Below are 14493 nucleotides of genomic sequence, written 5' to 3'. Positions count from 1 at the left end.
TTGGCCCCGGCGACTTCGCCATTGGTTGGTTTCAACTCACAACCGGAGTGGCCTTTGGGAAAGATTATCTTGCCGGTCAAAGCGGGATCCGTGGTCAAGCAAGTGGAGTTTTGGGTGCTACAAGTGCCTTCGACGTACAACCTTATCCTTGGAACGGGATGACTTCACGCTATGCAAGCTGTAGCGTTGACCTACCACCAGGTGATAAGATTCCCCTCGGTTATGGGGGCAATCGAGGAGATCTGGGGGGATCAAGTCATGTCCAAACAATGCTTCGTGGCGGTGAACGGCAGCCGGGCTGCCAAAGGGTTCATGCAAATGATAGAAGGATCGGAAGACCGAGGAGTTCTGGAGGATGTGGGCACTAAGGCAGAGGACAAAGCTGTGGAGGACCTGGTTGAGGTGCGACTCGATATAGAGCGGCCGGATAAGTTCTTCCTGCTCGGTTCCAGCCTTACTGCCCAAGAGAGGACCGAGATGGTTGAGTTTTTGATTGCCAACATCGAAGTCTTCGCATGGTCGCCTTATGACATGCCCGGCCTCGATCCAAGTTTTATCTGCCATCACCTTAACGTCTTCCCTGGAGCAAAGCCAGTCATCCAGCGAACAAGGAGATCGGTACTGCATTACGCCGAGGTAGTTGCAGAGGAGGTGAAGAACCTACTTGAGGCACGAGCAATTTAGGAAGTGCACTACCCTCGGTGGATTTCCAACACAGTGGTGGTGCCCAAGAAGAATGGAAAGTGGCGAGTTTGTGTCGACTATATGACAGTCAATCGAGCTTGTCCCAAAGATAGCTTCCCTTTGCCGCGAATTGACCAGCTTGTGGACTTGACGGTTGGACATAATAGGCTCAGTTTCTTGGATGCCTACCGCGGCTACCATCAGATCGCCATGCATGGACCTGACCGAGAGATCACCTCTTTTATGACTCCAAGGGGACTCTTCTGCTACCGAGTCATGCCTTTTGATTTGAAGAACGCCGGGGCAACCTTTCAGAGGATGGTGAGCAAAATGTTTGCTCCTTTGCTTAGCCGGACAATGGAGGTTTACATCGATGATATGGTGGTAAAGAGCCAACATGAGGCAAACCATTTGTCCGACTTAGCCGAGATGTTTTCCATTCTAAAGAAGCACAAGCTGCGCTTGAATGCGTCAAAGTGTGCCTTTGGCGTGGGATCCGGAAAATTTTTGGGGTTCCTAGTCACGAACCGAGGCATCGAAGCAGACCCTACTCAGATCAGAGTCGTGCAAGAGTTAAAGGAGCCCAGCTCGGCTAAGGACGTGCAGCATCTGGTTGGGATGGCCGCCGCGCTTAATCGGTTTATAAGCCGGTCATCAGATCGCTGCCGCCCTTTCTTTCAGGCTTTGAAGTCAAAGTTCTCGTGGGACGAAGAGTGTGACCAAGCTTTGGCCGAGCTCAAGGAATATCTTTCTTCTCCGCCACTGTTGGTTACACCTAAGCCGGGTGAGGAACTCTACCTTTACCTTGCTGTCTCCCAGCACGCAGTCAGTGCGGTGCTAGTCCGCGCTGAAGGAATCAAGCACCTCCTAATTTTCTATGTCAGTAAGACCTTGCTGCCGGCTGAGACGAGGTACCTGCCGCTGGAAAAGCTTGCGTTGGCATTGATGATGGCTTCAAGGAAGTTGGCGCATTATTTTCACGCCCATACCATCATCGTACTGACCGAGTTTCCCCTTAAGGCCTTATTTGAACGGGTGGACTTTTCAGGCCGAATTCTCAAGTGGGCAGTCGAATTGGGACAGTTTGATGTAAAGTTCCAACCGCGCACAGCCATAAAGGCCCAAACTTTGGCCGATTTCGTTGCTGAATTCTCGCCAGGAACTCATCCGGTATGCCCGGTCGATATTGCCGCGGTCGAAGAAGAAGGGACTGCAAGCCTGACCGAGATACCACAACTGGGTGGAGTTGCCGACGCGAAATTTGCGCGCCCCACCGTAGTACCCTCAACTTGTACAATTCGACCAACCGGTGACGCGATGACGGAGTCGGGTATTGTTGTCCCACCCACTCTGTCCGGTACCGCGTCGTTAGAAGGTGAAGTGATGGAACTACTCAGCATAGAGCCTGCGGCCGACATAATACCGCAACCTGGTGATTCGCCTACGGACTTAAGCATTGTAGACCGACTTGCTGAGTTCGGTGCCGAATCACCAAGGGGGGCTGGAGTGGAACCAATCAACACGGAACTTGAAACCAGACAGCCAAGAAACCATGATCCCATTGCCCTTCGCAACTCTCAGGGCCCATCAGACTGTTGGAAGCTTTTTGTGGGGGAAATGTGGAAGCTTTTTGTTGATGGAGCGTCCAACCGTCATGGTGCCGGCCTAGGTATCGTTCTTATCTCCCCGGATGGCCTAACCATTGAACATTCTATCACGCTTGGCTTCCCAGCATCTAACAACGAGGCTGAATACGAGGCCCTTCTCGCCGGGCTCAAGAGCGCTATTCAAATGAAGGCTGCCGAGCTATTAGTGTACAGTGATTCCCAGCTTGTGGTTAACCAAGTCTCTGGGATTTACGAAGCAAAGGATGACAGAATGGCAAAGTACCAAGCTCTGGTCAGGGCGCACATTAAGCAGTTTCAGGCAATCAGAGTCCAACAGATTGGCCATGAAGAAAACAGCCGAGCTGATGAGTTGGCCGGCCTCGCTTCGATGGTAGATAGTACGTCTCCAAACCCCCTGTTACTTGACTTTCTTCCACGGCCAAGCATTGAAGACGCCAGGCAGACGGATGTACTCTGCACCGCGCTAGGTCCTTCCTGGATGGACCCCTTAATTTTGTTCCTCAGAGACCGGACTCTACCAACTGACAAGAAAGAAGCACACAAAGTCCGGGTGAAGTCAGAGCGGTTTTGGCTCTTTCCATCTGGTGCATTGTATAAAAAGTCCTTCACTGGTCCTTATCTAAAGTGCGTGCACCCGAGTAGTGTGGAGGCCTTCTTGTACGAAATTCACGAAGGCATTTGTGGAAGCCACATAGGGGGCAGGTCCTTGGCCTACCGAGCTATTTCGCAGGGATACTGGTGGCCGTGCATGCAGGCCGACGCACAAAAGTACGTCCGCAAGTGCGAAAAGTGCCAGAAATTCGCCCATCAGATCCATCAGCTTGCTAGGGAACTTCTTCCCCTCACCAGTCCTTGGCCCTTCGCCATGTGGGGGCTAGATAGAGTGGAGCCACTGCCAACAGCACAGGGCAACCGGAGATTCTTCATTGCGGCCACAAATTACTTCACGAAATGGGTTGAAGCTGAGCCCTTGGCAACAATCAAAGAGAAAGACGTGAAGCGGTTTGTCTGGCAGAACGTGGTCACGCGGTTTGGCGTCCCCAAGATCTTGATCTCTGACAACGGCACCCAGTTTGACGGTCGCCTATTCAGAGGATTTTGTGAAGATTTGAAGATTGAATTCTACAACTCCACCCCGGCTTACCCGTAGTGTAATGGTCAAGCCGAGGCATCGAACAAGACTATACTGGACGGGTTGAAGAAACGGCTGGAGAAGGCAAAGGGAAAATGGGCTGAGGAACTACCCAGCGTCCTTTGGGCATACTGAACAACCCCGAGGAGATCTACCGGGGAAACTCCATTTGCTTTGGCTTATGGCATGGAGGCGGTCATACCTCTGGAAGTTGGCATGCCCACCCTAAGAAGTGAGAGTTTCGAGCCCGAACTGAATGCCGAGGCTATTGCCTTGGAACTGGACCTCGTGGAAGAGCGTCAGGAGAAGGCCCTCATCCATGTGGCTGCATACCAACAAGAGCTCTCGAAGAAGTACAACAAGACGGTGCACCCCAAACCGTTCAAAGTTGGTGATTGGGTTTTGAGGAAAGTTATGGGCAACACCCTGGTGCCAGGTGAAGGCAAACTAGGGGCAAATTGGGAAAGACCCTACAAGATCACCGGTCTGGCGGGCAAGGGGGCTTACCACTTGGAGGATCTAGAGGGAAGAGCAATACCCCGGCCATGGAATGCGGCCAACCTAAAACTGTATTATTTCTAAGTTTTTGCTTTCTTTTCTTGTGCAAAGGAATTTTTTGGCTTGCACTTCAAAATGTAATTCTTTTTGTCAATATATAGAAGTAATTTTGCTTTAGCACTTGGACTGTTGTTTTAATGTAAAAACCGAGATGATTTATTCCGTTTGGAAGAGTTGGTGTTTTGTCCAACTTAGGATTCCCAACCGAGATGATTTATTCCGGTTGGAAGAGTTGGTGTTTTGTCCAACTTAGGATTCCCAACCGAGAGGATTTACTCCGGTTGGAAGAGTTGGTGTTTTGTTCAACTTAGGATTCCCAACCGAGACGGTTTACTCCGGTTGGAAGAGTTGGTGTTTTGTCCAACTTAGGATCCCGACCGAGATGGTTTACTCCGGTTGGAAGAGTTGGCGTTTTGTCCAACTTAGTATTCCCAATCGAGATGGTTTACTCCGGTTGGAAGAGTTGGTGTTTTATCCAACTTGGGAATCCCAATCGAGATGATTTATCCCGGTTGGAAGAGTTGGTGATTTGTTCAACTGCTATTCCCAACCGAGATGATTTACTCCGGTCGGAAGAGTTGGTGATTTGTTCAACTTTGTTATTACCAACCGAGATGGTTATTTCGGTTTATGAAGTTGCTGTTTTGTTCTGCTTAAGTACTTCAACCGAGTTATGTATTCCGGTTGACGAGGTGTTCCGTTCAATCTATGATTTATACCGAGATGTTTTCCTGAAGATGGAATTGATGACAACCGTGCAAACACTTGGCAAAATTAGAGTTTTTCATTGATAGAAAGTCAATACAAAAGGTGGAGACAGAGCCCGGTTACATCAGAAATGCAGAAAGACAGTAGGAGGAAAATGAGGACGAAGCGTCTTGTGTGTATAGACAAAAGAGACCGCCCAAATTCAAATTCTGGCAAAACGGCGGGTTGGCTGCTCGAGAACCAATGACAGCCCGCCACGTGTCCCCATTTATGGCGACGTCAGAACTGAAGAGACAGGTTGAAGAGTCGAAGAGCCAATCGGGCTACTTTTAAAGAAGAGGACGCCAGCCGAGGAGTATAACCGGGCAAGTTTGTGGACAGTAATGTTAACTAGCCCGGTCGCCCTTCGGCATTTTGAAGACCGAAGAAATGTTACCCAGGTCGAAGTATAGGTAATCCCAGTCACGCTCGCGCGGACGGAATTAAGGGGCAATTGAGAGGGAGATTTATGATCTGGAATTGGGCCGAGGCCACGGCCGAGAAGGTTGAGAGCCTAATGGTGCATGGGGCCGACATGACCGGCGATCCGCCCGGAGATGGGCTGCCAGGATTTGGGCCGAGCAGGAGTTGGGCCAAGTATGTGCCGCTCCAGAACGTAAAGAAGCTGATTGGCAAGGCAGTGCTCGGTTGGAACGAGCTACTTGATCAGGTGATGGTGGAGCCAGTCAAGCTGAGTGACCGGCGCTCGGAAAGGCGTGGTCAGCCGAGGTAATCGTTTGATCGGCAGGAAGGCCGACCACAGGAGGTGCCCCGGGCTAGGCTTTGCCGAGATGCCGCCTAGCCTGGTCCTCCTTGGGCTTAGCCAGTGAAGTGCTTGGGTATGAAGCATAGCACGGCCGTGGATGGAGAAGCTCGGCTGCCGAGCTCCAGCTGAGAAGGCAGGCAGTTGAGATTAGGTGATGTTCAGCAAGGTTTATGCTGACAGATGGGATAGCGGAGCCACGTGTCAGGAGATGACTGGGAGTGGATATGGGGCGCAGAGGGTATATAAGCATGTCTGCGCCCCCCATACGCGAACACGAACATTCTGTAAGGAATTCTTACACTCAAACACTCATTTCTCTCTCTCTCTCTCTCTCTCTCTCTCTCTATCCTAAGGTGTGTGCTAACTTGACCGTCGGAGGGTTTTTCCGGCCACACACCGCCGGGTAGCTCACCGTTATTTGCTCGCAGGTGATCGGACAGAAACGGAGCTCGGAAGAAAGAAATACGGACTTGCCTGAATATTTGCTCCCCGTACATTGAGTGATATATTTTTGAAGATGTACACTTAAATATACATTTATATAGTCTCTAGTTCGAGCAAAGGAGTGATTTCCACTCCGGCCTTCTCCCCCTCCTCTTCCACTATTCCTTTATTTATTTTTAACTAGTTTGAGGACTTTATTTATTATAATTAATTAAGATATTTTAATTTATGAAAAATATTTAATGTTTCTTTTTATAAAAATACATTATTTATTGATGCAACTAAAAGACACAAATGCTGAATATGAACTAACAATTTGGAACGGAAAGAGTATATATATGGAGTTTAGTCTCTTATTCTCTTTATCACCCGTATGGATTTAATTTACCGTTTTAGAGCGGACGCGTTCAACTCCATTCCTCAACTGGCGCTCTATTTGCTTCAATTCTTTCATGCCCAACATTGATAGATCTTCTCCAGCAAAGTGCCTGAAAAATATGAACAATATGCATAGTAATTTATTAGGTTGATGGTGATATTATTATGGTATTTTGATAGTTTTGGCTATATAGAACATATATACTTTTGTCTTGCTTCCAAGGTTTCTATTGTGCTCTTTAATTCATCCATTTCACTCCACCGAACCTGTGATAATATAGAAAAGTTTAGTGCAGTAACATTACAACAAATTAAGGTTTTAAAAACAAAAATTTAGGGATAAATAAAATCACCTTTTACGGACAAATTTTTTTGCCGCCAACAATGTTATTATTTTATTGTTAGCGACAAAATTGGACATTTAGGGATGAATTACTAAAATTTTGGGACCAAAAGTTTTGTCTAAAATAATAAAGTTTTTTGGGATCAAGTTATTTTGTCTCTAAAAGTGTATTTATTAATGACATTTTTAAAATTTTGTCTCTAAAAATTCATTTTTTGACTTTTCGAGACGATTTTTTAGGGACAGTGCTGGCAACAATTGAAATTAGTCCCTAAATAGTTTTTGCAACAAAATTTATACTTTCAGAGAAAAAAAACTTGTAAAGCATTAATCAAAACAAACACAGAAGATGTTTAAATCCTCATCTAAACAACTATATATTAAGCAAAAAAAGGTTTGATTTAGTAGCCTTGTGATCCGAGGTGTAAAGGGATTCTTTGATCCATTTATATACAAACAAATCAAACTCAAGTTGCATCACAAAGAGAAAAAAACACACAAAGAAGAAGAACGGAAAAGAAAAGAAAAGAAAAGAAAATTGTGATCAAGTGCACAAAACTCCTCGAACATAAAGACAAAAAACTGTATACATCCAATTACCAGAGCCTGTTTTTATGACTCAAACCTGCACCACAATACCTGTTTGGCCAATTGCCCTTAAAAATATTTATAAAAAAAAAGAAAAGAAAAAAGAAAAAAGAATTACCTCCATGGTTCTTAGTCCTTGGTCATTAAATTGAGAGAGTCGCACTTCACTCCGGTACCTTGAAATGGTCCTATCCATGCTGCCCCATTTAGCATGAAATGAAACACAAATTGCTTAGTGTCATCCTTTTTTCCCTTAGGAAAATGCTCAAGATAATCCTATTTCTTACCCCTCTCCCTCTCTCTCTCTCTCTCTCTCTCTCTCTCTCTCTCTCTCTCTCTCATATGAATAGAAAATTAACAAAACGATGTTCAAATAATAAAAGTGGCTAAAACAATGAAAGCAGAGGTGCAAATGGGTAGTATAAGAAAAAGAAAATAAGAGTGAAGAGGGAAGAACTAACTCATGACTGCAGAACTGATAAGCCTTTCCAGAGGGAGAGAATATGAGAAGGACAACCTCAGCATCACAGAGGATGGACAGCTCAAAAGCCTTCTTTAGAAGCCCATTTCTCCTCTTAGAGAAGGTCACTTGCCTGCTTGATGGGTTCTCAATCCTCTTTAACTCTACTTTGCCTCTACGCATCTTCTCTCTCTTTCTTTCTCTTTCACCCTAAATGTTCTCAAGGACTTCTAAAAAGAGTCTGGTATCTGAACCAACTCTTTTGGCTATGAGTAGAGGAAATGAGGAATGTTCAAAAGTTTGCATAAATTAAAGGATATCCATGCAATGCTATATAGAGTAAGAAAATTCATACAAAATTTTCATATGGCACTACAAAAAATTAAGGCCTTGTTTGGTTTAACTCTCAAAATACAGGGCTTGTTTGGTTTGTTTTTGGAAAAAATTCTCTACAAATAAATTTTCAAGAGTAATCAAATCAAACAAATTTTTTCAAAAAAAATCTTAAAATTTTGTTTGGTTTGCTTCTTCCCAAAATCACTCACTCTCTCATACACATCAAATCAATCATTTTTTTTAAAACTCTCTTCCCAAAACAATTTTTCAAAACCATTTCTGAAAAAAAAAAACAAAACAAGTTTTCGTACTTTTTATATCAAAAACTACTCTACAAACACAAACCAAACAAGCCCACAATTTCTGAAAAAAAAAATTTCAAAATTTTGTTTGATTAGAAATTTTTTGAAATTTTTTTCCAAATTTACTTTCTCCCTCCTACACATCAATCAATCACTTTTTCTTTTTCCTCTCTCTCTTTCTCAATCACTTTTTGTCTCACACACATTCACTCAATTACAATAAAAATATCAAATCATTCCAAACTCCAAAATTATTTTCAAAATATACAACCAAACAAACCAAAAAAATTTCTACACTTTCTCCCCAAAATTTGTTTTGAAAATTTATCTCAAAACACAAACCAAACACACCCTAAGATTTTAGAGACTAAAATTTAGGGACAAAACTATTTTTTAGAGATCAAATATTTTTGTTGCGAAAATGTCATTATTATATTTTTAGCAGCAAAAATTGAACATTAGTGATGAATTATTATTCTTTTGAGACCAAATTTTTTGTCTAAAAAAATAAACAGTTTTAGTCCAAATTATTTTGTCACTAAAAGTTTATTTATTAGTGATATTTCAAAATTTTGTTTATAAAATTTTTATTTTTGGTTTTTCGGGACGACCTTTTAGCGACTATCCCTACGACGATAGAAATTAATCTCTAAATGCCTTTTACAACAAAATTTTCATTTTCAGAAACTAAAAATTTAATTTTTAAAACTCTTATATATCACTACAAGAAAAAGCAAAATTGGCGACTAAAAATAGAATTTTCGTCGCTGAAAGTAGCAGAATTGGCGACTAAAATGGAATTAGTAGCCAAAAGTGAAGACTTTTGGCGACTAAAACAGTTTAGTAGCCAAATGTATAGTTATTGGCGACTAAAAATCAATTTAGTCGCCGACTATATGGGTTTTAGCGACTAAAAAAATTTTAGTAGCCAAAAGTGAAGGTTTTTGGCGACTAAAAACATTCAATAGCCAAAAGTATAGGTTTTGGCGACTAAAAAATAGTTTGGTCACCGATTATACGTGTCTTACCGACAAAAATAAATTTTGTAGCCAAAAGTGAAGGTTTTTGGCTACTAAAAAAAATTTAGTAACTAAAAGTGTACAATTGGCGACTAAAATTCACTTTAGTCGCCAAAAGTGGAGGTTTTGGCGACTAAAAATAAGTTTAGTCGTCAAAAGTGATTATTTTTAGGTGGGAATGAATTTTTTAGTGACTGAAATATAATTAGTGGCCAAAACTATAGAATTGGCGACTAAAAAACAGATTTAGTCGCCAAAAGTAATCTTTTTTTTTTTAGTAAATAATTTATTTTTTACATAAATTATATTGAATAAAAATAATTATGTTTATATATATATTTTTATATTAATATGGGTCAATATACTATATAAATAATATATGTTGCATATATATTCATGTGGTGTTGTAGTGGCATGGTGGAGAGAGCGTATTGCTAAAGGTTTGGAATGTGAGAGGTTGGTGGTTCGAATCTCAGAAAAGTTAGTATTTTTTTTTCTTCACGGAATAACCTTTGGCGACTAAAATTATTGGTCGCCAAAAGTGTTTCTTTTGGCGACTAAACGGTTTGGTCGGCAATTCATTGACTATTGGCGACTAAAGATTAGTCGCTAAATGTATAATTTTAAAAAGTGTAATTCACTATTGGCGACCAAAACTTTGGTCGCTAAAGACCTGTTTTTTGCCGACTAAAAAAGTTTTAGTCGCCAATACCTCCGGCGACTATGTTTTTGCGACAAAACCAGTGACTAAAAAATTTAATCGGGGATACTAAAAAATCAACTTTTAGAGACTAAAAATGAATTTTTAGCGACTAAAAATTTAATCGCCAAAGATGCTTTTCTTATAGTGTATTGTAGTGTGGAATGATATAGTTGAATATGAAAATTTCATATAGAATGATATCATTGGAACTTACCTTGTACCACAATGGTACGCTCTCTAACTCTATGATAGAGGTTGCAGGTTCGAGCCCATGTGGGGTGATCCCATTATCTTGTGTCATAATGGTACGCTCTCCACCTTTTATAGTGAAGGCGCAGGTTTGAGCCCCATATCCGGTTTTGGAGTGATCCCATTTCCCTTTGTGCTTAAAATGAAATTAGGCTTATGTAGATTCCAACGAGTTTAAAAAAAAAAAGTTGTTTCACTTTAAAACAAAATACATATAAAGATGTGTTCATTTATATTAATTTTTTTTATTTTATATAAATAGAGTTTTGTATGAATTTTATATATAAATAGAATTTTTCAGCTATTATATGCTATTGGGGGTGTACTTGGATGTTTTTTGTACTTCCTTTCTTGATTGATGTATTTTCATAAGTTATGTATGTCTTTTCATCAATAATGTTATTTTTTGCTGTTAAAAAAAAATATGCATGAAAATGTTATTGCCGCTCAATTTATTTATAAATACATGCTAAAATTTGTCTTCAAACATCATTGTATATATTGAAGACAAAATTTGAATTGTTTTTACAAAAATCTAGGATAGAAATAACAACTAGATTATAAAGTGAAGGTAACAATTTGATGTTAGCATTTCTTAACAATTGTGTAATGCAATTTTTTTTCTCATCTTTAAAACATATTTATAATTACTTATATGAGATAATTTTTGAAAAATTATAAATTTAAATTTGTAACTTTTCAAAGTAAATATACATTTTGAGATAACAAAAAATTAAAGGAACAATAGCAATTCAATGTAAAATATATATATATATATATTTTACATATAATTAATAAACTTCATAAATATTAATAATTAAAATTTTATACTTTTCCATATGTATATATATATATATCGAAAGGCCCACTCATCTGTGATTCTCCAAAAGAAAATAGGAGTGATATGTATGGATGATGCCAAGACGAAAACGAAACTAGAAGATTGGTGAATAGTGTGGTAACATGACAGCACCAACAACCTCATTCAAATAGTCCACTTTCAACTTTTTTTTTTAATATTTTTTTAATTTTTTATTTTATAACAAAAGGGTACTCTTGGCAGGTATCATTGCAACCACTAAACTCCGGTATTATGGCCACATTTAGCCTAATTCAAAGAAAGGGACCTACCATCAGGATAAACGGAAATGCATCAACCCTCAGCACATGAGACGTATGGCCAGATTAACCTTAATTCAAAGAAAGGGATCCACCATCAAAATAAATGGAGAATGCACCAACTCCCAGCCTATGAGATAGAGTCACGAGTTGAATACAATACGGTTTTCACCAAATAAATGGGACATTAGTTGTGCCTCAAAGAATCGAGCTCTGCTCCTTTGTGAAAAGCCAGCGCCTTTTCACGCCACCAATACCCCCAGTTGTAAATAGTCCCCTTTCCATGCCTTAATATTTGTTAAGAAAATATCAATAAGATCCTATCTAAATTTTAGGATAAATTACAGAGGCACCTCTCTTAAGTTTCACCTTTTTCTCATTTGGTCTTTAAAAAAGAAATTACTTTCACTTTGATCCTTTAGACTACCAAATTCTTTTCTCTTTGAACCAAATTGCAACTAAAGTAATATTTTTGTAATGAAAAATGTCACGTGACTCAAGTTAACCCAGACCTGGCATTCTGAGAAAATTTAGTAAATTACACTTTTACGTCCTAAAGTACTAATTTTTTCACTTTGATCATTAAAGAATTTTTTCCCCCTCACTTTTTGTTCATAAAGAAAAAAATATATCACTCCTTAACCCCGCAAAAAAGTAGTCTAACTTAGAAAAAAAATTAATTCTACTAAAATCTAGTTTCTCTACAGTTAATCTTTGATTTTCATTTTCTTTTTCTAACAACTAAGCTTTTTAAAAAACTTAACGTAAGTAAGCTTTTCAAATTAAAATATTGGTTAGAAAGAATTTTTTATTTTTTATTATTATATATATATATATATATTAAAAAAAAACTTTGTAGGATAAGTAGGCTTAGAATTTTTTATTTTGATATTATATTTTTGTAAGTAAGCTTTTATAAATAATAAAAAAAAAGATTGAGTAAGCTATTTTAAAATAGGATAAATTACAAATACACTCCCTGAAATTTGTTTAAAATACAAATTGTTCCCTTTTGTTTAGAAAATTACAACTCATTGTCATAATTTTTTATTTAACAGAATTAACTGAAAAAATAAAACTACTAATTGCTCTTCTATTTAATAATAAAATAACCTGAATTATTATTTGGAATAAATTTATGTTAACGTTAAAAACTATTAATTTACTTTATGATTTATTAATAAAATGGGCCATTTGTTATGAAATTTGAAACTTCAGGGGGCGAGATGTAATTTTCAAAATTATAGGAGGCAATTTATATTTTAAACAAATCTTAGAGAGTGCATTTGTAATTTACCCTTTAAAATATTAGGTAAGTTACCTTTTAAAACAAAAAAGTTCGGTTTTGATTTGGATTTAAGGAAGTTGGGTTTTGATTTGGATTTAACGAAGAAAGTGGAAAAAGTTAACTTTTTTTGGATCAAAATGTGAAAATTTAATTTGTTAAAAACAAAAGTGAAGATTTTTAATATTTAAAATTTCAAAATTACCTCTCAATTATTACGGAAGTTAATAATTGGACCAAATTTTGAATACTAAAGTAAGAAATGGTATAGACTTTCATAGATACATGGTGTAGCGAAAAATCTTACGGGTTAGATATAAAGACTTACTTTTGTTAAATAATTGTAACATAATGAATGACTTACTTAATGTGGGTTGTGACTTTTCATAAGACTTGAGTACAACGTAGGCAACGCCACATGATAATCTAAGAATATCTAATAATTTTTCATAATGAGCAAAAATATAATGAAATTCACAATTTTAATGTAATTACACTAATCTTTCTCTAATGATAGATAAATTAATAGTGTCCACTTTAATAGAATGATAGATAAATTAAGGATAAATTACAAACACACCCCCTAAGATTTACTTAAATTACAAATTATCCCCTGTAATTCTAGAAATTACATTATGCCTCCCCAAGGTTTCTAATTTTATAACAAATAGGTCTTTTTGTTAATAAATTATCAAGTTAATTAACAGTTATTAATAATGTTAAAATTTATTTCAATTAATAATTCAGATAATTCTATTATTGTATAGGTGAACAGTTAAAAATTTCACCTTTTCAATTAATTCTGTTAAATAAAAAATTCTGACAATGAGATATTTGTAATTTTTCAAACTACAAGGGACAATTCGTATTTTAAACGAATCTTAAGGGTGTATTTATAATTTATCCATAAATTAATAGTGTCCACTTTAATGAGTAAATTACTGTTTTAGCCTTCACTAATATTTTGTTTGTCTGTCAACTTTTCTTTTTTTTTATCAGTAAAAGAGAATGAGACTTTATTGACGACCAAAGACTACAACATCAACAAAGAAAAAAAGAGGGATGAGTGCAAAGAAAAAAGAGGCTTGTTTGTCAATTTGACATAATACCAAATGATATTGACACCACCCACACACCTCTCTTTGTAACCGTAACTAATTTTTTTATTTTTTATTTTTTATTTATTTTATCACTTGCCATCATTTGGCATGCCCCTACCGCTAGCTGTTCCACTTCTCACCTCCAGCTCTTCCATCGCTACTCTTTCTTCACCCATTTGTCACTGCCACCAACCCAACCATAAGCACATATCAAATAGCCACCAACACAGCGCTACAATTGACCAACCTTTCCTAGCTAACCCGGCCCCATCCTTTATAGTCCCTCCACCGACTACCCCTAACTATCATCACACACTACACCCCACCGCGCTTTTTTTCTTTTACAAGCCATATCACCGTCATAATCGTTTCTTTTTAATTTGATAAAACCAAAAAACTTGAAAGATCTATTTTTGAACCCATCTCAATTGTTCCAAAAATTCATTTCAATCTAGTCCATTTGATCGATTTTTCAACACTTTAAAATGATTCACACTGATCCATTGTTGAAAAACGACAGGTCATAGATGTGGGGGTTGCAATGGATGTTTTAAGGGGTAGGGGTTGCGTTGGAGGTAACAACTAACATCACGATATCAAAGATAGGTATTGTAATGGATGTAGCAAAGGTTCTGTGTTAGGGTTTGCATTG

The 14493-nt window shown here is 38.5% G+C and overlaps 1 protein-coding gene across 2 annotated transcripts in view; it reads right to left on the bottom strand.

The window, feature by feature from the left end:
- LOC114312398 (MADS-box transcription factor 6) overlaps positions 1-8057 on the bottom strand; it is a 45621-nt gene extending 37564 nt beyond the window's left edge. Inside the window, exons 1-4 of one of the 2 annotated variants that reach the window (XM_028258627.2) lie at positions 7730-8057; positions 7387-7465; positions 6543-6604; positions 6348-6447 (exon numbers count right to left, since the gene is read on the bottom strand). In XM_028258627.2, the coding sequence (XP_028114428.2) occupies positions 6348-6447; positions 6543-6604; positions 7387-7465; positions 7730-7911 (423 nt within the window). In that variant the 5' untranslated portion in view covers positions 7912-8057. The remainder of the gene's footprint in view (positions 1-6347; positions 6448-6542; positions 6605-7386; positions 7466-7729) is intronic. The other variant, XM_082909841.1, reaches the window with a different exon arrangement.
- Positions 8058-14493: the final 6436 nt, after the last annotated feature.

Source organism: Camellia sinensis, chromosome 15 (genome assembly GCF_055761805.1).
Source record: "Camellia sinensis isolate YWXY chromosome 15, ASM5576180v1, whole genome shotgun sequence".
Lineage (NCBI taxonomy): Eukaryota > Viridiplantae > Streptophyta > Magnoliopsida > Ericales > Theaceae > Camellia > Camellia sinensis.
This window is presented reverse-complemented; position numbering and strand designations above follow the sequence as displayed.